Genomic DNA, 26,702 nt, shown 5'->3' with positions numbered 1-26,702 from the left:
TATTTGTAAGAGCTATTATACAGTATTTAAATATAAAAAGAGGTTGGAGATTTCTATCAGGTACTGCACAAGAACGACTTTTACTTTTTTATTAAAATATTTATATATATAAAAAAAATAAAAGTGGCGGAATTTTGTTAATATCTATGTATATATATATATTATGTACATGTATACATAAATATTCTAAAATAATATTGCATAATAATTTAGAATTAGTTATTATAAATTGCCTAAATTTTTAAATTGTCATTTCATAGTAGTATATCATCATTAATATTATTATTATTATTATTATTATTATGAGCAATCAATGTAAAAAGCAAACCAAAAAAAAAAAAAAAATTAAATGAATGAGAATAACACTCTATAAATAATTGTGGGCTAATTAAATATCAAAAGGCAAAATAATAATAATAATAATAATAATATTAAAGAAAAACAAAGACAGTAATTTTATTTATTTATTTTCTCTCTCTCTCTCTCTCTCTCTCTCTCATATTCAACAATAATTATTATTTATATAAAGCTTATTAAACCTGTAATAAATAAATAAATAAATTTTGAATAGAATTTTAGAATGTGTTAATGTAATAAAAATTTAAATAAAATAAATAAATGGAAAGAAATTTAAAATAATATTAATTTACCACTTTGTTTATCAAGTCATTTAAATGGGGGTGGTAGGTGGGGGCGGAGGGGAAGGGAATAAGATAAAGAGCGCACAAAAATTTGGGGCAATTAAAATCAAATCAGGTTCAATAACAACATGAATTAATTAAAAAAAATAAAATATTTTGCCTGCGATTTGTTTTTTGACATTGAAATATCCTCACGGTTAAAATTATTATTATTATTATTTTCAATGATTATTGTTTAAACGAATTGTTATATTTTATTTAAATTTGTAATTTTTTTTCCTCTCTTTTTTCCTTTTTTTAAATTATATTTTGCTGAAAATGTAGTAATAAGATATAAAAATTAGATTTTTATTATTATTATTATAAATATTTATTATGTTATCAATGCAAAAAAAAAAAAAAAAAAATTTATATATATATAAAAAAAATTGGAAAAAAGCAAAAAAAATAATTATTTTAAAAAATTGTATTTATATATATATTTGTAAATAGATATTATTTAATGAATTTTATTTTATTTTTTTCTTATTTTTTTTTTTTGCACTTAGTGTCCTTATTGTTTAAAGAATTAACAAATTATTATTTGTTTCTCTTTAAACTTAATATTATTATTATTGTAAAGAAGGCAAAAATTAATATAAAAAAAATGAAAAAAATTATTATTATTATTATTATTATTATTTGTTGTTTTTTTTTTTGCCATTTTTGTTAGTTTTTCTTTTTAATTTGTAATAAAAGTCATAATATATATATATATATATATATATATTTATGAATATATTCAATTTTATTTTTTTAATTTGTGCACGTGGGACGGTTTTTATTAATTATAAAAAAAAAAAAAAACCTGAAAATTACTCAAAATGACTCTTAGAAAAAGGGTAAAAGAAATATTTTTAATGAAGTTCAACTTGTTAAATGTGTTTTTTCTTATTTTTTATGTATATATATTTTTTTTTTTTTTTTTTTACATATTTATATATTTCATATTAAGGTATCGCTATGAAAATAATTATTGTGATTAAATATCAATTTGAATATTCTTTAACGATATTAAAACATTGCCTGCAAACTGGTACAGGTCTTTTCAATGACAAACCTGGAAGAGTAATCATTTTATCGATACATCTCGTGCAAAAAAGGCCCCCACATTTCCAACAGTGACTCTAAAACATCCAATTCAAAACAAAACAAAGTGTTAAATTTCTTACAAACGACCATTACAACAGATTTTTATTGAGAATAAACGACAAAAAAACTAATTATCACGAGGAAAACTCTTTCATTTTCTATCAATCATTATTTTTTTTTGAAAAATTCCGAATCGTTAATCCAACGATGTAACAAAAACACGATCACGATGATAAATAATCCGAAAAAGAACAAATTATCTCATTTATTTTTGCTCAAGTGAAATAAGAAAAACATTTGGGAGGATTTTAAACAAATAAAAATAATAATAATCTTACTTTTCTTGAAGAATGATCGAACGGAGTCATGCAACTGCACTCGACGATATTTCTAAACGTTTTCCATTCTAGTGCCACTGACTCCATTTCATTTTTCAATATTTCCGACGATATTGGAGTTATTACGTCAATGTTGTTATTTTTAAATGATTTCAAATCGATATCCGATTTCGATTCCGCGGTTTTTTCAAGTGGTGGTGAAGATGGCGGTTCGTTTAATTTTAACGAATTTTTAATATCGTTTTCTAAATTTTTCATCGTTGACGATGTTTTATTTAAAGTATTAAACTCGTGATTACTTTTTGAATGTCCTGCAAAAGTATAAAACGGAAACAAGTAAGAATTTCAGAAAGCAGAATAATTAATATCTCGGAAAAAAAAAAAAAAAATTTTTAATTTCGCACCCAGTAATTTTTCTAATTGCGCGATTCGGCATTGCAACAAGTTTATGTGGTCTTTCAAAGCAGTCGAGTGATCAGCAGAGGCGTGAAGGATTTCCTTGATGGGTTCTCTGGGATGGACGCCACTTTCGAATCGACAATACATTTCTCTCCAAAATTTGATATTTTGCGAAGCAGTGTTAGGTACGAGAAATTCAGAATTGTCATCAGCACAATATAATGGATTAACGTACTCGTGAACGTGATTGGCCATGTAACCCCACAAAGAAAATGTTTTTTCTTTTACCCTTTTCAAAAAAGAAAAAAAACTTAATTCCAAGATTGTATGTAATTGAGACATTTTTTTATTTAAAAAAAAAAAAAATTAACTTACCTAAGATCTGCTCTTTCTTTTTCACAATTTCCTAAAAATGTTCCGAATTGACACGAAGTAGCATGATCGTGTATGGTTAGTAAAAATTTTTCATTGAATTGAAAGGAATGAGGAAATGCGTTCCAAATTTGCCAAGTGGCATCAATGAATTGCGTCAGTATGGGAGAAACTTCTTTGGAATCTCCATTTAAATGACCGAACCTGTCGGAAAATTTGTGTCCGAACGCTAGCCAGTCTTTTTCTATTAGGGCCTGGAAAATTTATAATAAAAAATTTGTTTATTTTCATCGAACATTTTGAACAAGAAAAAAAGCTCGATAATAATCAAGCAACCTGATAGCCATTTATTGTTCTGTAATATGGATCTAACAATAGAGAAGCTACGGAGCAAACTTGGGCTGTTCTATCCCATCCATCGGAGCAATGTACAACCACGCTGACTCCATTTTCTACTGCTTGAGCTATGAACAAGGAGGTGTCTAAAATGGCTTGTATATGCTTAAGCCAACCACTTGATTCGAGACCTTTTATAAAATTACTCATGGTGGAACATTTTAATTCGCAAGCTAAAAACAAAAAAAAAAAAACTTGTTTAAATGTAATTTCAAGAAGTTACAACAACTTTGACATGTTGAATTGATCACATCTAAATTAATAAAAATTATTAAATTAATCCTAAAAACTGAATCCTTACTTTCGATTAATTTCGATAAACTCGATCTCATTACGTGAATGTTTTCAATGCCTAAAAAGTGAAATTTAATATTTTCGTAAAATGTTTCGTTTTCATATCCCTTTCCGGTTGCCCTATTAGCCATTGCGTTTATCTAAAAAGTAAGTTAATATTTATTAGTGCAACAGAAAAAGAAAAAGTTATTTTTTTTTTTTTTAAATAAAAAAGTTACCCTTGGTCGTGTATCTACGACATACATATAAGATGCATTTGGGTTCGTTTTTAGAATTGAATTAAGCATGGATTCATCTTTTGGGCAACGACCACTAAAACCTGATAAAGGTTGACTGCATCTACAAATAACGGCTTTGTTCTTGTGCAAATACGATAAAACTGGTAATCGACCTTTACTGCGAAAATTTGAGGAGCCCTTTAAAATTCCGGGAGAGGCACTTGCTGGAACGCAAAGGTATCTCGGATAAGTTTCACAAAGCTAAAAAAAATTATAAAAACGAAACATTTTTAAATTTGTAAATAAACAAAAAAAACTAATTAATATGTGATAAAAGATTTCTACTTCAAAATTTATATTTAAATCTGTTGCAATCCAAACATCATTTGGAACCCTCATTCTTTGGTATTCTGATACTAAATCAAAAAAATTCCAACCAGCAGATTTTGGAATGTCTTCAGTACTTGAAGCATAATGAAAACAGTAAAGTTCGTTAACACTTGCTACAAATTAAATGAAAAAAAAAAAAAGTCAATTTTCATCTTCTAAAATTCATCTTACAAAAAAATTTATAAGAAAGGTATTTTTTATTTACCTGGTTTTGATAATTGAGATAGTGCGATATATACATCATAACAATCTCTTTCTTTTGGAATTACAAAAGTAACTGAAAGAAATGTTTTACATCTGATCAGTAAAGGCGATCCAGATGTTGTCAACTGCAGCTTTTCAACATTGTATATATGATTATGTAAAATCTGAAAAGATTTACATACAATTTTTTCAAAATAATGAATGATAAATGTTTAAATTCTTGGAGTAAATACGAAACCAAAATAATATTTTGTAAACAATAATTTCCCGAAATAAAATTACATTTAAAAAATACAAAATTATATAAAAATTAAAAGTAATGAACCATAAATATTTGTAAGTAAACATAAAACTAATATTACGATAATTGTAAATACAAAAATGAAAAAAAAAAAAAAAAAATCGTAATAATGGTTCGATTTAATAAAATATGATTTTGATTAATTATAAAATATTTATATTAATTTCAATTAGATGTAAATGCTTAATAAGTATTTGAAATTTATCGCTATCGACACAAAAAAAAAAAAAAAACTTTTAAAAAAACTTACCCAAGTTTCTTTTTTGCAATCTGGTCCTACAAATATCAAGTGAGTAGCAGTTAAATATAATGTTCCAGAGGAATAGTTATTGTTGTATTTGTTGAGCATTTTCACATTTTCTACCTGCAAATAAACAAAATAAAATAATAAATTAAAGAAATATATAAATAAAATATTTAAAAACACTTTTTTTCTAAATTAATATTTTCATAATTCAATTTTATAAGATTAATTATAAAATTAATTTTATTATAATTTGAATAACATTAAAAAAATAATTTATTCTGATATTTTTGTTTTGTGAGTTAAAATACATAAATATAAAAAAGTCTAAATAATACAAATAATGTTATGTTTTACCTTAGGAGTTTTAATTATTTCCATTTTATTTATATTATTCACATAATGTTTAACAAAATTATAAAAAATTTTTTTTGCCACAGCAATTTGACTTAGACTGTAATCTTGACTAATTTTAATATAAAAATTATATAAAACATATTTTAATAATGTAATAATTTTTATCGACCAATATTTTTCGACATATGTAATAAACTACTGTTTAAAAAAATAAGTTACAATATCCATAAACTATCACAGATTTAGTATGAAAACATGTAATAAAAATTATCGCTTCAGAATTAAATTCATTTCTACAATATTTTACTTTTTAAAAATTACTATTTTTACGGCTATCAATAAAAAATTCTAACGGAATTTAATATTTTTAAATGCATTTTGTTAAAGTGAAGACATTATTAGGTAAGACTAATCATAAAGTATTTGCTTGTTAGTACATTCTTAATAATGTTGGCACCACTGAATGCAGTGTTGGCAAAATAAAATTTCTACTTAACAGGGAATTGAAAAGATGGCAACTCCAATATCCAAGAAAAGAAAAGTAAGTTTGTGTTTATTATTGATATAAAAACGTTTTTATAAAAATAATACTGAATTATAAATACAAGTAAAGTTTTTAAATATTTTGTTTCTTATTCTTTTGTTTCTATTATGTGCTCAGTTCTTTCAGATCAGTTGGATTAAAATTTTCTGTCAGTGTTCATATTCACGTTTTTTACATTCGTATGTTTTTTAGTTTGTAGGCGACGGAGTTTTTAAAGCTGAATTGAATGAATTTTTAACGCGAGAATTGGCTGAAGATGGTTACTCTGGGGTGGAAGTCCGTGTTACTCCAACACGAACAGAAATTATTATTATGGCCACTAGAACCCAAAGCGTTTTGGGAGATAAGGGTAAAAGAATTAGGGAGTTGACTTCTGTCGTTCAAAAGCGATTCAATTTCCCTGAAGGAACCGTAGAACTCTATGCTGAAAAAGTTGCAGCAAGAGGTCTATGTGCTATTGCACAGGCTGAATCATTGAGATATAAATTAATTGGTGGATTAGCCGTTCGAAGGTAGTGTCAATGCGATTTGTAATATTTACGTTTACGTTTACATTTTTATTAAAATAAAATGACTTACATTAATCTATAAAATTTTTCAGAGCATGCTACGGTGTTTTAAGATTTATAATGGAATCAGGAGCTAAGGGTTGCGAAGTAGTAGTTTCTGGTAAATTAAGAGGTCAAAGAGCTAAATCCATGAAATTTGTCGATGGTTTAATGATACACAGTGGTGAACCCACTAATGATTATGTTGATTGTGCTACGAGGCACGTACTATTGAGACAGGGTAAGTTGATTAATAAATTATTATTGTTTTTTTTTAAAAATTATCGTTATTTATATCTTCAATTACCTTGCATTTTTATTTTGTAGGAGTTTTGGGAATCAAAGTTAAAATCATGCTTCGTTGTGATCCAAATGGAAAAGTTGGACCTAAAAAACCATTACCGGATTGCGTTGAAGTTCCCGGACCTAAAGAAGAAATTATTCCCACTGTACCTTCTAGTGATCTAAAAGGTGTTAAAATGGATATGATTGCTGCCGTGGCATGAGTATTTGATTAAAATATTTTTTAATTAAGTGAGATTTAATTTTTTTTTTTCTGCTTTCCTTCTCCTACCTGCCAATAATTAATCTAACCTTAAACACGAAAAGAACAGTATTGATAATACCGTTACAAAAAAAAAATTTAATGATACTTTTTTTCTAAATAAAGATAACTCGATGAATTCCCAAAGGCCCTTTTAGAAATAATGTAGGAATTGTTTATAATTGTCAATTAATATACGTTTCGAATATTTATTTACAATTCCTATATTATATTTGATCTTTTTTTTTTTAATATGAAAATATTTTTATGATTTACTCTTGGTGCTATTTTTTTGAAGATTTTAAAATTCCTGTATTCGAAAGTGATTGAATTCCTTTGTGTAAACTGCAAACTTTACTAAAACCGCATTCTACTAACCATCTGCAAAATTCCGACAAATTTTCACCGCCCGATCCCATAATAATAATAATTTTACCTTTACTTTTAAGGAGTAGGTTTCCCTCCTTGGTTTTCGGAACCTGTAAAAATAATTTTAAATAAATAATGGTTTAGTTTTCGAAACGTATGAAATTAGTCTCTCGTTGTCATATTTGTACTAACCTCTTTTTCTGAAAATGATACCGTATTGAAGGGTATGTGAATACTATCCGGTAAAGTAAGGCAATTTGTTTCGTTTAAATTTCTTATATCAATCGTCACGTAATTTTTAACATTTGAGTTATTGTTTTTATTGATGAGAGACAAAAGATCGGAAGCACTTATTTGTGGGCAACATTCGCTCTGCAATTCGGATACTGATAAAGGAGACATTTCTAAATCGAGACTGGAATTTGGTGTATTTTCTCGATATTCGTGACACCTGTACGTGATGCTTCGAGGAGTGCTATTGTACTTTTCTGTTGAATACTTGACACACATTTCAATGTCCACCTCTGAAATCAGGTTAAAAAAAAGAAAATTAATCTAAATTTTTTTTAGAAAAATATAAAAAATTGATTTAATTTCATACCTGGTAAATCGGAAAAAAGTAATATGCATTCATTAAATCCAGAGCAAAGGAGAATATCTCTGAGATGATTTAAAACCGCCAATCCGATGAATAACGGAAAAGACGCGTCACCCAAAAGTAAACGATCCCACAAATGAAATATTTTATGTAAAGGAAACACGTCTAAATTGACAAAAAAAAAAAAAAAAAAATTATTTTTTATATTGTCGTAAAATTGTCAAATTCTTTTGACGCTAACTTTTTACTATAAATATTAAAGAAAAAAACAAAATGTGAGAATTAACTTACGCGAGAACACCGTGAGAAACCATGGAATGGCATACAATTCCGGTATGAAATTAATAGATTCTAAATGATTAAATAAAACCGGATCGTAAAATGCAATCAGATGTCGAAATTTGGCCAAATATTCATGTATGACTGCAGAATTATCTTTCAAGAAAAAATTATTTAGGTACTTTGGTATGAATGCAGATAAACATGCATACGCCTGAGCTAAAATGTAAAAAATTCGAAAAAATAAATCAGAAAAAACTTTTTGTATTGCCAAGTTGAAGGGGGGAAAAAAAATGGTACCCGTCACTCACACTTTTCTACCTTCGTTATTAAAGTTGAGATATAAAAAAGGAGCACAAAGAGAATCGAGTCCTTGCCAGTAAACATATTGAGGATGAGATGTAACCCATGCTTTTAATATTCTTTTTAATTTTTTGTGACCTTCAGAGGATGATAATAATTCATTATATTGATGACATCTTGGAATATCAACTTCAATCTAAAATTCAATGAGAAAATTTAAATTTGATACTGATAAACAACCGATGATATGTTTCACTAAATAACAAAATTATTTTATTAAATATATATAATTATTAAATTACTTGTCTATCAGTTGAATTGGGTGTTTCTTTGTCAATTATCTCATAGCTTCTTTGAATGTCACCGACTATACCCAGCAATGCAGCCCAAACATTTCCCCTACAGTAAGGAGGAATATCAATTCCAGCTTCATTTATTATCGCTTCCTTTTTGAATGGATAACCCTGTAAAAATAGATAAAAACAATTGTTTTGATCTCAGAAACATAAAATTGAATATTTACTTTTTTAAAGCAATTAGTTTACAAGAAGTAGACGATGATACAAAATGATTCTAGAAAATTGATATTCTGTATCTCTTTCTCTAATGATTAATGGTAAAAATTTTTCTTGAGTTAAAGATTCTTTATTTTTCAACTTGGGTGATTTGATTTCGATTAATGGATAAAAATCTTCAAATGTCAAATGTGACAATCTTTGGTGCAGGCTATTTAATGGTAAAACTGTAACTCGAAGATCTAGTACAGAGAATGAATCTTTAATTTCTCCAAAAACTGTACCTTCTAGTAAAACTAAACTGTAATTTAAAATATAAAATAAAAAAATTTATTTACGATTATAATATTAAGTATGGGTTAAAAATAAAATAAAAATTACATACTTTGGAAGGGATAATGTTGGAGGTCTGGTTTTAATCATCCCTTGTTTTTTCAATTCACAATAAATGTCTCCTCCAGCTAATTGCCATAAATGATAAATTTCTTTGAGACTTCTTTTAGATAATTCAACATTCGGATTTTTGTTGTGAATTCCCACGGGTTTATTTGAACAAATTTTGTTTATTGAATTAATCTCATTAATTTTACTTTTTGAAATTTCAAAGTTTATATTTTTTCTTGTTGTTCTTTTTAGAAAATCTATGTGATAACCGCATTCAGCATTTTCTATTAAACTATTATCTTGTTTTATAAATTCATGTTTAATCATTTGACTTGGAGTCAAACGATTAAGCGGACTAGGAATCAAACACAAATTAATAAAATTTTTAAGCGAGGAAGGTAAATTTTTATAAATGTCATTGCACCTGTGTTCATTTGACAAATGTTCTAAAACTGTTCCACTGCAATTAATCAAACTTAAAACTTTTCTTATCACTTGATTAAGTTTTAAATCACACCATATTTCTTTATTTAAAACAAGTTCTGCCAAAATAACTCCTACAGACCAAATATCTACTTTGGGACCTGATGGAGTTTTATCTTTGATTAAAAAAACTTCTGGAGCAGTATATTTTGGAGAACCGATTGGAAACGAAACGTTTTTGCCATTATTGCTCATAAAATAGAGACCATAGTTAAATAATTTGACATTACCATCAGCATCGAATAGTATGTTACTGGGTGATAAAGATCTATGAACTATTCCATTAGCATTTAAATATTCCAATCCGAGTAATATTTCCTTCACAATTTTAGACAGGTAATTTGGTTCAATAGGCTTTTGGATATTTTTCAAAGATGAGTGATAAAATTCTGAGGTGACAATTATCCTTTCTGAAATGCAAAAAAAAAAGGAAAACCTATTAGTAATTGAAAATTTAAAAATTGAAAACAATAAAAAGACTTACCATGTTTTCCCCTAAAGATGTCCAAATATTCACATAAATTGGCATGTTTGAGACACATTAATGATTGAGATTTACCATAAATAATAACAGAATTAGGAGTTAGTGGAAGACCATTACTGCCACATAATTCACCAGGTTGCTTTTGAGCAAAAAAAGTATAAGCTCCAAAAACACCCGTTTCGTACATTTTTCCAAAATGTACTTAATTATTTCAATAAAAACCTGTCAAAAATATTTTATCAAATACATTTTGACACATTTAACATATATAAAATAATAAATGAAATTCCAAAAAAATATTCAATTTAAAGTCTATATAAAGTTCCAAGTATCGCCAGGGAGGGATACTTCAATAGAAAAAAAAAAAAAAAAAGCAAAAAAAAAACGTTTAAGACGTGATGTCACGTTAAAAAAAAATTAATATCAATTTAGTTTAGTCATTACAATAATAAATATCATAAAAAAAAAATATAAATAATTTTTAACCGATTTAAATAACATCTTATCAGAGCGGTATCTAACAAAATAATATTTAAATCTTTACATTAGTTAATTTATCGTACTTTAGAGTGATTAATCAAACTTTGAGGTTAAAAATCTTTTTTAACAATTTAAAATTATTTTAAATTTTTATTTTTGGTATACAATTGAAAAGTTAAAAAGTTTTAACGTTCGTTAGTAATTTATTTTTAAAAAAAAATGTTGGATGGAGTTAAAAATATTTTATTGGTAATATCTGGAAAGGGAGGTGTTGGAAAATCAACTGTCAGTGTACACATTTCATTAGCCCTTAAAGATAAAGGCTTCAAAGTATGATAATTTTTTTTTTATTTAATAAATTTAATAATTTTTACTTACATTAAATTTTTTTTTATTTTAGGTCGGTTTATTAGATGTTGATTTATGCGGTCCCAGCTTACCTTTTTTATTAGGATTAGAAGATAAAGATGTTTTTCAATCCACTGAAGGTTGGGTTCCAGTTTATCTAGATGAAGAAAAAAAATTAGGAGTTATGTCGATTGGTTTTTTATTAAAAAATAAAAATGATAGTGTAGTTTGGAGAGGACCCAAAAAAACAAGTAAATTTTAATTTAAATAAATAAATAAAAGTATTATGAAAAAAATTAATACCTCGATTTCTTTTCAATGTGTCATCAGGTATGATTCGACAATTTTTAAATGATGTCTATTGGCAAGATCTTGATTATTTGGTTATTGACACACCTCCAGGAACATCTGATGAACATATAACACTCATGGAATGTTTGAGGTACTGAAATATAAAACATTTACAACATATTGATTATTATTTTAACATCTTCATATTTCGTTTGCTACATTTAAATAAACTCGAAAAGTAAATTTGAATTAAACATTTTCAATAATTGTTGAAAAAAATTATAGGTCTTTAAAAAACAAAAGTGCTGTTGTTGTTACAACTCCTCAATTGGTTGCCTTAGAAGATGTTCAAAAGCAAATAACATTCTGTTCGAAAACAGGAATACCTATATTGGGTCTCATCGAAAATATGAGTGGTTACATTTGTCCTCATTGTTCGGTAACTTATTATCTTCTCTTCTTTATGATTTACGAGAGAATTCATTTCTTAATATTGTTCAATTATTTCCCTTTTTCAGGAGTCGACAAATATTTTTTCAAAAGGTGGTGGAGAATCACTTGCGAATGCATGCAATATTAATTTCCTTGGAAGTGTACCTCTTGATATATCCATTAGTAATTCTGATGGTTTACATAAATCATTGCTTGATTCATATTTAAAAAATGAAAATTATAAACAATTTAGTAGCATAGTTAATAAAATAATTGATAAACAAACAGTACCTTGTAATTAATTAATTAATAATTCATTTTAAAAAATTCATATGATAACTAACGCTTGTGATGTACATTTTAATTATATTTATTGAGATTATTCCTTTTAAGAGTTTGTTTTTGATTGTCAAAAATTTTTAATTTTTTAAATAAAATAAAATAAAAAATAATTATTTTTATAATATTTTTCATTATTTCAAATTGGTACCTATATAAAAAACAATAATTTTGCTACATATTTACCAAAAAAAAAATATTGTTAAAAAATAAAATATTTAAACAAATAAAAAACGGTTAAAAATTAAATTTACATTCCTATATTTATTTTTATAAAAAAATAATAATAATAATACAATTTTTTTTTGTTTTAATTAAAATGCGTCAATTTATAATAATAATAATAATAATATTTACGATTATTTAAATTAATTCAACGTCAAAATAAAACAGATTTGAACATTATCGCGAAATTTTGTTTTTTTTTTCCCTTCCCCCTTCCCTCCCACATCCCCCATCCCCAATCAAACAATTATTAAATTTGAATTAAATCCAAATAATGATGATGACAGTTAGTCATTTATTTAAATAAATTAATAAATATGAAAACATAATTTCAAATTAAAAGGAAAAACTAAAATTAATTATTTAAAAAAAATGTTTTAGGTAAATTAGTAGCAATTTTTCTCCTACTCTCTCTTTCAATAAACCAGTACAAAAAAAACAAAATGGCCGAACTAAATTTAACTTTTTTATTTACATTAAAAAAAAAAAAATTATAAATTAATTTTGTCCGAATATTTGTAATAAACAAATTAATCCAAAATTATTTAATGTCAATAATAATTTTTGTTGTTGCCTTTTGTCAATAAGTCTCAAATAAACAAGAAAAACAAATAATAATAATAATAATAATAATTTTATGTTGACAATTGTTTTATTTTTAAATTCCCCATCATTCAAAATTTTTAATTTTATTTTAATAAAAATTTATTGATTTAGAATAATCAAAAATAATAATAAAAAAATATTTTTTTTTTTTAATTTGACCCTTTTATTTGAAAATATGTAGCTTAAAATTCTTTTTTTTTATGTTTTTCTTCATTCATAATTTTAACATTTTAACTATATAATAAAATATTAAAAGATGATGAAATTACATTTGGTTTTAATATAACAAAAAAAAAAAAATACTATCATAAGTTTCTCTTTTTGGACATTTTTTTTTATTTAAGTATTTTCTGCATCATTTGTCAATAAAAATTTATTATTTAAACCGGTCACATATATTTATTTATTTTGTCACGGGAAGGTTGTGACGACAACCGACCAACCGACCGACCGACATGTTTTCGTTTAACCTGAACAAACGGTTTAATCAATTTTTATAAAATAAAATAAAAAAAAATAAATAATCGATTTATATACAATCAAGTCATCGGGAGGAAGAATCGTTCAAATCTGCCAATACTTGTGCTATCGTTCTAGATGATTCCACGTTGCTTAGTGCTATGCTAGCAAGGTGGGGTTCGTATCCTTTTAAAAATCTAAAAATTTAATTTTTAAATAAATAAATAAAAATAACCGTCCGGAAAAGTTTTCCTCCTCCTCCTCCTCCTCCTCACTTACTTACCTCCTACCTACAGATGAATATATAACTAAATTTCTAAGGATGAGCGACGCAGTTAACCGAATACTTTTTGTCACAGGTCCTTCGTTATCATCCTGAAATAATAATAATAATAATTAAAGATGAAAATTTTTTGTGTGAAATCAATCACACAACATCAATATTACGTCACGAACTAATGTAAAACAACAAGAGACATTTTTACTAAAGTAGTGTTACAAAAAAAAATGTTTTTTCAACCCCCACGGAATGGGGGGGGGGGTTGGTCTAACCATAACGTCAACCATTTTAATTCGATAAAAATAAAAAATAAAAAAGTGCAATAAAAATAAATATACATAAAACTTTTCAAATCCTCATTATCACTCTACCCTAATTACCTTCACTTGGACGGGGGTTGAAGCAACCTTGGCCAAAAGTACAGAACTCGGAGGGGGAGGAGGAAGAGGAGCTTGCTGTGGCTGTGAGCCTTTCGAACCATTTGCTTTCTGAGAGCAGCATTTAACAAAATAATCCAACGTGTACGTTTAAACGTTTAACTTGTTGGTTTTAGTAAAAAAAAAAAATTTAACTGATGAATTTCAAAAGATTTTTTAAACACTCACCAAAAGCTCTTTTGGATTCACGAATTCGAGAGCGTGTCTCTTGATAGCGTGAAAAGCTGCGTTTGGAGCGTATCCAGGATGTGGCGGAGGAGGCGTCGGTGCCGGGATTTCACTTCTACCCTGAGTTGAAAGTTGCTTTCGCCTGGCGGCCATAATGTTTAAAGCCTAAAAATAATTTTAAATTCGACGTTGAATAAAACGTTTTAAAGAAAAGAAAAAATAAATAAATAAAAAAGTTATTTACATCAGCGTTGCAATGACGATCGAACAAATGCGTCATCAAAGAAAATCTTTTCCTTTTCATTCCATCGCATCTTTCCCAAAGGCATTGAGTTTCTACCTCCGTATTACTAGGACAGTGGGTATTACAAACATGCATGTAAACTTCGTTTGCAGTTTTAAAACTCCTGAAAATCCACAAAATTTCAATTTTTTTTTCTTTTTTTTTTTTTCAAAAAAAAAAAAAAAAACAAGGTCAGGTATGTTACCTCATGCAACCTCTCCATTCGCAAAGGTACACGCTCCCGTCCGCGACTTTTGAACCGTTTGAAATTTTCGTAGTACCATTCTGAACTTTGTTCTTATCGTTAACACTTTGATTCAAAATTGGAGCGTTATTTTGAACTCCTGAACTTATAATTTGAATTTGAGAGCCATTTTGTTGTAAAGAAGGTACAGGTGAATTACTATGCAGTCCTGAGTTTAAGACGTCGGTGGTTAAACCATCTCGTGAAGTCGAAGTTGTAACCGAGGTTGTTGGAACAGAGGAAGATAAATTGGTCGTCGGTTGTGATTGAATGACTTGGCGAGTAACAACCATTGGTGTACCTAAAAAAACAAAAATAAGATTTTCATGATTTAAATTTAAAAAAAAAAAAAAAAAAAAATGTATTCGAACCGCAGAACACTTTATATACCTTGAGAAGTTACCACCATTTTTTGTTGCGCAGAATTTGCATTACCCTGAGACTGTGGTTGTAAAATTATAATAGTTTTCGTGCCAGGCTGTTGAGGTGTGGCCTGTGCAACTAAAACTGTTTGGGGTTGACCTTGAACGAGGGCTGTTTGTGGCTGAGCTATAAGCATTTGACTTTGAGTATTGCCTTTAAAAAAACAAAAAAAAAAAATCATTTATAAAATGTTATTATAATAATGATAATTTCGACCGTTAGAAAATGAGTTACACTCTCACCTGACATGATGTATTGTTGCGGTTGGGATGCTACAAGCATTTGTCCTGAACTTCCTTGAACAATTCTTTGGTTCTGTACTATAACCGGTAAAGATTGCCCTCCAGCGGAAATTAAAACTTGACCTTGTTGCGATAACTGACTGGGAGTCATGATTATTTGCCGCGTACCTGATGCGGTAACTAGTAAAGGAGAAGACTCGCCCAAGTACAATGAACGAATCTGTCAATTTTTAATAGCAAATTTATAATTTATACTTTCAAAATTTTTGCTTACATTATTTTTCGTAACCCGAAATAAATCGTAAGAAAGAAAAAAAAAAAAAAAGGATAATCACCTGACCGTGAGGTACAACAACAGTTTGGGGCTGTGGCTGTGGTTCATTAGATACATCAAAATCTGTTTCATCCTCTAATGCTTCAGCTGCCAAAGCAGCAAACAAATTTGCTGCCGTTGACGAAGCCCGAACTTCTTCCTCACCATTCAATTCATCTTTGTCGCCTTTTTCTACGGCGTCATCGAATCTGCCGGTTTCTTTTACATTTTTTGCTTTGGTGAAAAAAAAATATACATATATGAATTGAATTGAACTAAGATTATAATTATTTAATTATACTTTTACTTAAGAGTAGTCAAAAGAATACCTTTGATTTTTGAAGATCCGGTTTCCGTTTTAAAGCGCTTTTCTTCAATTGCATCTAATTCGGTGCTCGCCGACCTCTTGCTTCTGCACTGAGAAGACGTTGCATTATTTATCACAGTTGAACGATGATCCCCCCCTGTCCTCGCATCTCCATTCACATTCACTACACTATCTTTTTTTACAGTAACTCCTTTGTGATTTAAACTTGTTTCTTTTAATATTGCTTTTTCCACTAGTTCAAGTCCTTTTTCCCCGATTCGCAAATCTTTTCCCAAAACACCGTTCAAAGCCGGACCCTCTTTTTTATCCAAAAGATCTGCCAGCATTAAAGATTTGCTTTGCGTTTGCTTCGTACAGGATTCTGAAGTCATGGTTTTCTCATCCGCATGTTTTGATAATGATAAATCATTATCCTTTCCCGAAGATTTAAGCGAGGCAGATATTCCAGTATTATTATTATCACTTTCGTTCGTTTTTGAATTTTTGTCTCTCGATATTATTTCACTTTTATTCTCGTTTGTTTTTAAGAAATTTTCTTTGACTATCGACGACACGGGTGCGTCTAAATCTAAAGGCTCCGATGTCCCGTTAAAAATACCCTCGAAACTAGTCAAAGAATTATCATTATCTTCAAACGATGACGCATTTCCACCGTCTGGAATTAAATAAAACGAAAAAAATAACAATTGACGATTATTAACCTGATGCGCAACAAACAAATCATACCTGCTGTAGCACAATCTCTACTCGTTGAAGCCATAGAATCCGAATCTTCTCCATCTATCTTGGGAGTCTTTGGTCTAAGCGGGTTTCCTACGCTACAAATGGTTGTCGTAATTGGTTGTGGTGATTCTTTGTTTAGTCTGACAATCGAAGGTGTCAAATGATTTTCTGACGTCAACGTATCCTGTATTATTCCATTTAATCTGAAAACTTTTGATTTGAGTGGAACATCCGACTTGGAAAGCATTTGTTGTTGTTGTTGTTGTTGCTGTTGAAGTATCTTTTGCTGCTGCTGTCTTTGTGTGACCTTTACAAAATATATAAATTATTATTTTTTCTTTATTTTTTATTTTTTTTTTAAATTTATATCATATCGACCTCGACCAGTGAGTGAGTAAAAAACTCGCCAATATAATTTTCCCTTATTTAAAGGAAAATTATAATTTAATTAACACTATTTTAAAATCATTAACAAATATAATAATTATTCCTTATTAATTTTTTTTATTTAAATATACGGCCAAAACAAATATATATACGTATTATGTGAATTTAAAAGCCAAGACTATTGAGCACAGAAATTTTAATTATGTGTGCACACTTCACAAACTTTAACAAACGATATATTATTATTATTATTATTATTATTTTTAATTGAATAAAAATTAATACACATTCTCTGCATTACCGATATTAGTGTATATTAATATAATTTTTATTATTATTACTGTACGTTCGGGAATAATGATTTCCTTTTCTTACGTGTAATTTTTAAGTCTAAACTATTGATTAAAAATCAATCGATGAGGAATTTTTTTAAATTTGTGATAATCTTACGGCTTTTTTTTTTTTTTTATATAAAGGGGACATCGTTCCTTTCCTACGTTTTCTTTCCGCAAGCATAACAATTCTTTCTTGAGCGATCACGAAAAGGCGGTCTTTTTTTTTCATTTCAGGATTTTCCCATTGAATAGCTCTCGGTTAAGGAATTCGGTTCTGCAGGATGTCACGGGAAAAAGGTTAATAAAACATGCAAAAATAAACGATGCAAAACAATACAAAAAAAAAAAAAAAAAAAATTCACACACACACACGCGCACGCACACACGCACGCACAAAACAATTTCTTTCAAACAAAAAATTAAATATCGTACATGCTTCAAAAAGCATAGAGAAAATAACAACACACTTTGATTTTTAGTTTTGGTAAATCAAAATAGATATTCATAAAATCAAAAAAAAAAAATTTATGCTTTTCTTGCGTTTTTCGCATCGTAATGATAATTATACTTATATAATGTGTATCGGAACGTTTAAGAAATGTCACTTCCACTACTTGAATGTATTATTATTATTATTATTATTAAAAGTTACTTGTAAAAAAGACAAACCTGCGGGTTATCGGATAGCATGCCAATAGGCGCGGTCATGCAGATTTCGCTTACTTTCGACGCCAGTAGGCTCTTGATTAACGTTGAATTATCCATCGGCGGAGGAGGAGGCGTGCAAGGGGGTGAAGAACTATGCCCCACGGCAATCGAACCAGGATGAGTTTGAGTTGATACCTTTACAGCACATTTACAACAATCAAATCTAGTTTACACATCTAATTTAAAAACAAACAACATGCACTCTAAGGCTCTTCTCAATATTAAGAAGTATTAACAGCAAAAAAAAAAAAAGCCACCGCGTTAAAAAAAAAACGAACATTTGAAGTCTATCATGTAAAAATCAATTTCAAATAATCAAATGTTCGATCTAATCTTTCTTATTTGTATTTCAAAGTTTTAAATAACTGCTTAAAATTGTAAATTATTGTATTCCTAAAAAAAAATTACTAATTAAAACGTTTTTCTTTATAATAATTAATTTAAAACTATTAAAAAAAAAAAAAAAAAATGTTTTTTTTGACGAGAGGGGGGGGGATGGGGACGAAAAAAAAATAAGAAAAAAAAAAAAAAGAAAAGAAAAGAAAAAACTTACCTGTACTTTGCCTTCGGACATGGGAAAAGCAGGGGAAGGCGAAGGAGGGGAAGGCTTGTTCGGTGAAATAAGCTGCGCCTTCAATATAGGCGAGGGCGGAGACTCGGGTTTTTTACGTTTGGCTTTAGATTTGGGAGTCGTCGCCGAGGGACGTTTTTTCATCACTGGTCGGGGGACTTCGGTCACCGGGACAAGTTTGATGTTTATCGTCAGGGGAACATCGCGCACCTTTATTCCTTCGTAGTAAAAAAGAGTGGTCGGACCCCCGGGTTTGAGATCGGTCGCAGGAACGGGATGAGATTTTGGCCCAACAGTTCCACCAAAAACGGATCTGAAAAAGAAAAAAAAAAAAAAAAAAAAAATTTAACTTATCATGTATTGATGTGCGCGAAACGTAAAATTTTTACGTCACGACGCCATACTGACCTAACAAAACGAGGAAAATGTAAGGACGCAATAATTCCTTTTCTACCCATTTTATTGCACGACTCCACATATCTTTTATATAAGTCTTGCTGCTCTACCTTTCCTCCGGCACTTAATTCAAACGTAGCTCTGAGCCAGGCTAATGCAAATTGTTCGTTTTCCTGCAAATATTATTATTAGTTTAGAGTTTAAAACACAAAAAAAAAAAAAAAAAAAATTCTCAAGTAAGATAAATGTAGTGGACGTTAATTTTTTTTTAATTATTAAAAAATAAATTTACTTGTACTGTTTGCTGATGAGCGTGTTGCTGTTGAATTGTCGGCAAAGTTTGCATTACAGTTGTACAAGCAGGAGCCAGCTGGACTGGAGTTGCCACAGCTGCCATGGGCATACCAACCACTGTTTCTGAAACGTTAGTAATTACTAGTTTAATGGCGCACTTTTTAAAAAAAAACAAATTTTTTTTTTCTTATTCTATATTTTATGATATTTACTAGGTGAGCCGGTCCGAACTATGTTTGAAGTATGAATTATTTTTGGTATTGTAGCAGTTTGAACGGTCATAGCAGGAGGTGCTGCAATGGAAACTGAAGTCTGTGCCACGCCAGATCCCACTCCAGGTGATACTTGAGTTTGAGAATTAGAACCAGCAGTGGCGGAAGAAGGAACGGTTGAGACGCTGGGAGTTACTGCTCCAGACACAGTTTCGATAACGCGCATTAAAATGCACGCCTTTGGTCCGTAACTTTGAGCCTATGAATAAAAATTTAATTTTTATTATCATTGAAAAAATTACAAATATTTTAAAAATTAAAAAAAGGAAATTTTTTTTACTTCAACTGTTATTAAAGCCAACAGCATTTCAACGGCTCCCTTTGATCGACATATATATGTGCATGCTTTTTCACCCATGGACGACATTGAATACAAACATTCCAAAGTGTACAATAAAATCATTATGTCATGAAGACTGAGGAGACGGCAAACTTGATTATAAATCTATAATTACATAAAAAAAAAAAAAATAATAATAATATTAATCTGTTTTTAAAAATTTGACCTTTTTTGACTGAAATGTTTTCCTTACGTACGTTTTGATCTAAATTTCTACACACGACGTCTTCATTTTCATCTTTTTGGCAAATTTTATTTAAAATTTCAAGGCAAGAAATAACAAAAAAACGATTAGAATGATGTATTCCGCGGTGCACGGTCCAAAAAAATGCTTTAAAAATTTGATCCACCGATGGATCCTCTATGATTAGCTCAGACGAAATATTTCCCAGCATGTCCAAACCCAGCTGATGCAAACAAGACCATTTTGAATTGATACAGAGTAGGAGAAATCTTAAAAAAGTTGAATTTTTTGCCATCACTTGCATGGATTCCTCACAAAAGGTCAAGTTTCGTAATATTTGGGCCACCTGTAAACAACACAACAAATTTTTATTAAAATAAAAAACACGAACCAAGTATTGGAATTTTCCAAAAAACTCACCTGCAGAACACGTTGTCCTATATAATCGCTAGTCCCATTTTCACGACCCAGGCAAAATAATTCATAATCTTCAGCTTCTATTTTTAACGAATTTTCTCTCGTATTATTATTATTATTATTATTATGATTCTTTTTGACGGAATTTTCTTCCCAACAAAACGTTTTCTTTTTTTCCATTTCTTTTTTCAGCAACGCCTCGTAAAATTCCGCCTCTTTCATTTGCTTTTCAATTTTTTTGGCTTCCTCTATACTTTTTAACCTTTCCTCTTCAATTTTTCTAGCCTCCTCTTCTTCTTTTAACCTTTCATTTTCCTCTTCGATTAAAGCTGATTTTTCTAAATTATTTAATGTATCGTTGAAATCGACATCGCTTTGATTCTCCACCGTTGAAATGTTTGTCGATTCGGAAGAAAACAAATCAATGGGTTTGTTATGGCAGAATCGTGTGGTTTCCGTTAATGTCGAGGTAATTTTCAACTCCGAACTATCCAAGGCTGTTTCCGAGTCTTTTTCATCACAATCCACCACCGAGTTCGACCAAGTAATATTATTCGCATTCATATTTAAATTTAATTTATCAGTACTTTTAACAATATCATCAAATTTACTTCTAGATAACACGGATTCACTCTCGACAGTTTTACTGCTCAAGTCTGAATTAACGGTAAAATTATTTTCAACGCACTTGGAAAAATCGGGAATGATATCCGTACTTTCATTTCCACTCAGGTTTTTTATTTTAAATACATTTGAATTTTTACCTTCGGTTTCTTCATTATTTACAATCACTGATTCGTTTGTGTTGTCAACAACAGTAACAACCGCGTCAAGTTCATTTTTATCAGTATTGTTACACGTATCACTAACACTAGTTTCGTCGGTTTTTGAGAGATGTCGAATACTGCATTCATTTTTTTCATTTAAATTCACGACTACAGCATCAGATTCATTTTTTCCCTTAATTTCATTTCGAGATGAAACAACAATATCGTTAACCATTTTCCAATCGCATTTTTTGGGGTTTAGATTTTTCGTATGGGCGGTCGATTCGATTTCCGGACGAGTGGAATTATCGTAATTGTTAAAAGTTCGAAAATGTGCGGGTTGAAAAACTCTAAACTTTTTCGGAGGTTTTTTAACAAAATTATTTTCATTCGTAAGATCCAACAATTCGTTATGCTCTAAAACATCTTTCCAAAAATTTGATAATGAATGACCCCGAATCTTACCGTAGACTTCTTCAAATAATACCCGAAGATTAGCTAAAAAAAAAAAAAAAAAAAAAAAATGAATTCAAATTTTTTTATTAATTTATTTCCATTTAGTCAAAAAAAAAAAAAATGGTAAAGGCAATACATACAATGATTGTAAACCCCGGCGTGAGCAAGCAAATAATCAACGATCCTGGGGCATTTGTCTAATTTTAACGTATGTTTCCCTTCGTTCGACAGGAGGGTGCATACATTTATAGCAAAATCCTGCTCGTTTGGTAATGGAGAAACTAATGACAGTGCTAACCTATCATAATCGGAGGCTTTATAAATGTCGGATGAGAGGCCATTAAATTTTCTAAGATTATCTGAAAAAAAAAAAAAAAAAATTTTGAATTTTTTTTATTGAAAATATTATTATTATTATTGTACGTGTTAAAAATAACAAACCAATTATAACATGTTGATGATGGTTGTATGTTAGGGGAACGGTATGTATGGACCGGGTACTCCATCTCCTGTGACGAGTTTCAATATCTTCTTCATCAATATCGTGCCGGTCACTTGATTCACCCAAATAGTGGACTTTTTCATAACGATCTAAGTATCTAATTAAAAAAAAAAAAAAAAAAATTAAATTTCTGTTTAAAAAATTATTATTATTATTAAAAAAAAAAAAATATTATTTTATTAATAGTCAAAATTAAGAGACTACTACTGTGTATACGTATCGAGGTAAAATTTTTAAAATTAAATAAATAAAATTTGTATTAACCAAACGAAGATCAAATGCGCGACTCCTCACAATCGATATGCGATAAGAATTTTGAAATCGTAGTTTTTTTTTTTTTTTTTCTCACAAGGTTGAAGCTGTGACTGTGACAGATATTTAGGAAGGAGTGGAATTTTCATTCATGTCCGATAGTACGACCAGGAGCACGTGGTTTACGCGTAGGCCACGTTGTAAAAGTCTAGTCACTGTGCAGACGTCGAGTGGGCAGTGAGCACGCTAAGAGAAATAAAGACGAACGAAACAAACTTTCTCGTCTCGCTAAACAGCGATCGAGTACGAGGCAACAACAACAACAAACAAAAAAATCTTCGTCCGTGAACACACACTGCCGCCACTGCCACCATTAAACGTTCAAAAGTTCCGCGATGCATACGAGAAAAATTTTCATTTCACCTCCGTGTCTTTTTTTCACCAACCGTCTCATCGGAAAATGGAAAATCAAAATGTAAACACGAAATTTGGTAAGAACGAAGAAAATTTAAGGTTTTTTTCTCTCTCTCTCTCTCTCTTAACAATTTTAATTGTAAATACATGAAGAAAAATTTAACGACCTATTCTTTTCTTAATGAATAACCGTAGAAAAAATTAATTTAAATCAACGCTTGAAATTTTTTTTTTTTTTTTTTTTTATTAATGAATGAAAACCTTAAACCTTAAACCTTGTGTTATTTTTATTTAATTATTTTAACGTGCAATAATTATTTATTTGCATACCTAAGGTAAATTTGTTTGAGTGCGTTTCCCCCGTTCACGCATCCCTTTGGTATGTTGAACTCTTGTAAAATTTCTTTCCATTGATTACTTCTATTGACCTAAAAATTAAATAAAATAAAATTTACAAATTTCGAACGGTGTTGTTACTCTCCGTGGGGGAGGGAGGGGGTGTTTTTTTAAATAAATATAAAAAACAATGATTAAATTTAAAATAATGTAACGGGTATAATACGGGAATCCTTGATCGCGTATGAGGTATTGATCGTAAATCACCTTTTGGTCTGGAATAGGACCATCATATCACGTGATGGGGCTTTTGTGCAATTATCGAATAAAGTGATGCGTCTGCGTAATTTACAAAAAACCGACTTTTAAAGTTGGGGAGACAAAAAAAAAAAACATGTCAAATATTGATTTAAACTCATTACTCTCTTTATCAATTACATAATTCACAAATTAAATCATAAAATTTAATTAACAAAAAATTTTGTCAAGTAAATAAATTAACGCATGCATTATTTTTTTTGAATCCAAACCGTTAAAAAAAATTATTATTATTATTATTATTTTTTTTTTTCAAATCCAACAAAGTACATTATTCAAATTAATTTATGTTGTGAAGATTGATAAATGATTTTCAATATAGTTTTCATTTAATCAACTAACCTGCATTAATAACTATTTATTAACCTCTTCGATAAATAAATAAATCAAAATGAAAATCGAGTTAAATTACTAAAAAAAAAAAAAAAAAAACCGTTTTTGTGATGGGATTGAATGTGCATTTTAATTATTTAAAAATTCGAACCTCCTTAATAAAACTCTTTTTTATATATATATATATATATATATATATATATATATATATATATATATATCAAATTAAAAGTATTAAATTTGTGTAATTAAATAGATGTTATTCAATCAAAGCCAAAAAAAAAAAAAATGAAAGAAAGTGTAAAAATATAACAACACTATGACATTTACAACAAAAACAAAAGGTAAACATTTTTTAATTAATTGCCTGTTAATAACGGTCATATTTCCTGTGAAATCTTTTTTTTTTTTTTTTTTTTTTTAAAGGAAATCATTTGGATTTAAAGAATCTAACAAGATTGACAACGGCAAATTCAATCGTTTCGAATATGATTGGCAAATAGAAGGTTTTAATAATATAAATAAAAAAATAAATAATAATAAAAAATTGTTTATTGTTATTTCTTACCTTAACCCATCCTCCACGTTGTGTCACTACATTATACAATCGAAATAAATCCACTTCCTTGCCGCAAAATTGGGGAATTTTCTTAAACGGTGTCCTATATGGAGAAAAAAAAAAAAAAACAAAAATAACTTTAATTAAATAAATTTTAAAAACGCAAAAAAAAAAAAAAAAAATTTTTTTTTCAACGGTAGGAGTGTAAAAGTAATCTTTTTTTCATCACAACCTATTGCCAATGTGAAATAAAGGCGCGCTAAAAAATTTTAAAAATAAAGAATGTAATAACAATTCAACAACAAGATTGTTTTTTTTTTTTCTCCCCTCCCCCCCTTCCCTCCTTTTGTTTACTACTATGAAACTAAAAACTTTGATTAAATTGTGACAAAAAAAAAAAAAAAAAAAAAAAGAAAAACCTTAAAATAAATTAAATTGAATGAACAATTGATTAGTTAAAATTTAATTTTACAAATCATTAAAAACAAAAAAAACTAAATTAAAAAAAGAATTAAAATTGTTTTAAAAAAAAAAAAAAATTAGTAATTATGCGTTCATGATTTAATAATATGGAAAAATAAATTATACAAAAAAAAAAAAATTGACAAACTCAAAATGAAGGTAATAATATAAATATTCAATATAGTTAAATAAAAAAATTTAATTTTCTTGCACTACCAAACATCTACAAACGAATATCATGTACATTTTATTTAAGGGTAGGATTTAGTAAAAACTCAAAAAAATAATTTTTTGGAAATAAGTTTATGTAAATAATAATACTATTAAATATAATAGCTTTATCTATATATATATTTGAAATTGATTTCCTATTAAAAAAAAAAACATTTTATGATAGAACTAATGATTGTCTTCCTAATAGTGTCACTAATACCACTTATTTAAAATTTGTAAACAAACAAACAAACAGTAATATTACTGTAATGAAACAAACGTATTCCAGCATTAAAATGTTTTACAGTTTAAAAACCGATTTAAGATTTTTAAGTTTGTCATAATGTTTTTCGGATACATAAGTCACACTCACTGATTTACTGAATTCTATTTATTAAATATTATAAAAAAAGGTAATAACTAAATATTAATAAATAAAACTTTGTGCACACTAATAAATAATAAATTTTAAACCATTAAAGTTGAAAATAAGTGACAAAAAATTTCTATATGATTTGAAATTTTAACAGTTGAATTTTTAGAATGATTATTTTGAACTAATAATAATGATAAAATATTTTAAAGATTCTATTAAGGTAGAATGCCTTTTAAAAAAAAAATTTTTTTTGCTTAATCACTCACTGTAAATTGTAAAAACACATAAAACCAATATAAAATTAAATATCTTTTGAAATATTACAAATGAACTTAGGGTAAAAGATTAAAAACAAATTCTGTAAAATAAAAGTTATGAAAAAAAAAAATTAATGATTTTTACCATATAATACTGTTATTGCAACCTCACTGAAATTAATAGAATTTTAAAAAAAAAACAAAAATTTTTACTTGTTTTGAGACTTGATACTTGACAAGTATTAAAGTGATATATAATAACAAACTTGTGATAACAAAATAATTTAAAATATAAAGAAATTTACTACTATCATTATGTAGTAATGGAATTAATACACTACAGTATGGTAACAATATTTTTAATGCAAAAATTCGTTAAGGGTAAATTAGTTTGGGAAATTTTTTTGTATTTTAATAAAGGAAACGTTTTTGAAGTGAAAAGATCGTATAAAAACATAAAACTTGAAATTTTTTGGAATTTTTTTTTTTTTTTGTTGAAAACCTACCCTCTAGTTTCGTGGAAATGTTGCAAGGAACGGGTGAAGGACTCCCTTTTCTGACGATAGCTCTTAGGGTCGTCGAACCGATCCATTTTG

General features: G+C 28.2%; 5 protein-coding genes across 5 annotated transcripts; 2 read left to right on the top strand and 3 right to left on the bottom strand.

The window, feature by feature from the left end:
- Nucleotides 1–1,669: 1,669 nt before the first annotated feature.
- Nucleotides 1,670–5,309, bottom strand: Phum_PHUM060700 (uncharacterized protein; the record flags this gene model as incomplete). Its single annotated transcript, XM_002423416.1, has 11 exons — nt 1,670–1,807; nt 2,111–2,421; nt 2,515–2,798; nt 2,885–3,135; nt 3,218–3,450; nt 3,579–3,711; nt 3,790–4,050; nt 4,135–4,292; nt 4,385–4,547; nt 4,935–5,048; nt 5,286–5,309. The coding sequence occupies 11 exons, from the start codon at nt 5,307–5,309 to the stop codon at nt 1,670–1,672; spliced, it is 2,070 nt and encodes a 689-aa protein (XP_002423461.1).
- Nucleotides 5,310–5,796: 487 nt separating this feature from the next.
- On the top strand, nt 5,797–6,883 carry Phum_PHUM060690 (40S ribosomal protein S3, putative; the record flags this gene model as incomplete). Its single annotated transcript, XM_002423415.1, has 4 exons — nt 5,797–5,826; nt 6,022–6,341; nt 6,431–6,618; nt 6,705–6,883. The coding sequence occupies 4 exons, from the start codon at nt 5,797–5,799 to the stop codon at nt 6,881–6,883; spliced, it is 717 nt and encodes a 238-aa protein (XP_002423460.1).
- A 322-nt stretch (nt 6,884–7,205) lies between these two features.
- On the bottom strand, nt 7,206–10,523 carry Phum_PHUM060680 (uncharacterized protein; the record flags this gene model as incomplete). Its single annotated transcript, XM_002423414.1, has 10 exons — nt 7,206–7,400; nt 7,483–7,814; nt 7,892–8,053; nt 8,180–8,386; nt 8,489–8,666; nt 8,773–8,934; nt 9,016–9,286; nt 9,371–9,470; nt 9,639–10,262; nt 10,337–10,523. 10 exons carry the CDS (start codon nt 10,521–10,523, stop codon nt 7,206–7,208), a joined length of 2,418 nt encoding a protein of 805 aa, XP_002423459.1.
- Nucleotides 10,524–11,035: 512 nt separating this feature from the next.
- On the top strand, nt 11,036–12,189 carry Phum_PHUM060670 (Nucleotide-binding protein, putative; the record flags this gene model as incomplete). The annotated part of the gene is made up of 5 exons (XM_002423413.1): nt 11,036–11,146; nt 11,217–11,415; nt 11,495–11,606; nt 11,741–11,894; nt 11,974–12,189. The coding sequence occupies 5 exons, from the start codon at nt 11,036–11,038 to the stop codon at nt 12,187–12,189; spliced, it is 792 nt and encodes a 263-aa protein (XP_002423458.1).
- A 1,271-nt stretch (nt 12,190–13,460) lies between these two features.
- Nucleotides 13,461–23,292, bottom strand: Phum_PHUM060660 (uncharacterized protein; the record flags this gene model as incomplete). Its single annotated transcript, XM_002423412.1, has 23 exons — nt 13,461–13,527; nt 13,800–13,891; nt 14,402–14,543; nt 14,671–14,808; nt 14,890–15,229; nt 15,319–15,477; nt 15,594–15,813; nt 15,929–16,181; nt 16,214–16,889; nt 16,961–17,264; nt 18,349–18,522; nt 18,941–19,271; nt 19,367–19,527; nt 19,880–20,119; nt 20,201–20,352; nt 20,454–20,790; nt 20,865–20,961; nt 21,025–22,126; nt 22,225–22,443; nt 22,526–22,675; nt 22,936–22,951; nt 23,025–23,084; nt 23,218–23,292. The coding sequence occupies 23 exons, from the start codon at nt 23,290–23,292 to the stop codon at nt 13,461–13,463; spliced, it is 5,505 nt and encodes a 1,834-aa protein (XP_002423457.1).
- Between the last annotated feature and the right edge of the window lie 3,410 nt (nt 23,293–26,702).

Source organism: Pediculus humanus, genomic scaffold (assembly GCF_000006295.1).
Source record: "Pediculus humanus corporis 1103172107410 genomic scaffold, whole genome shotgun sequence".
Lineage (NCBI taxonomy): Eukaryota > Metazoa > Arthropoda > Insecta > Psocodea > Pediculidae > Pediculus > Pediculus humanus.
This window is presented reverse-complemented; position numbering and strand designations above follow the sequence as displayed.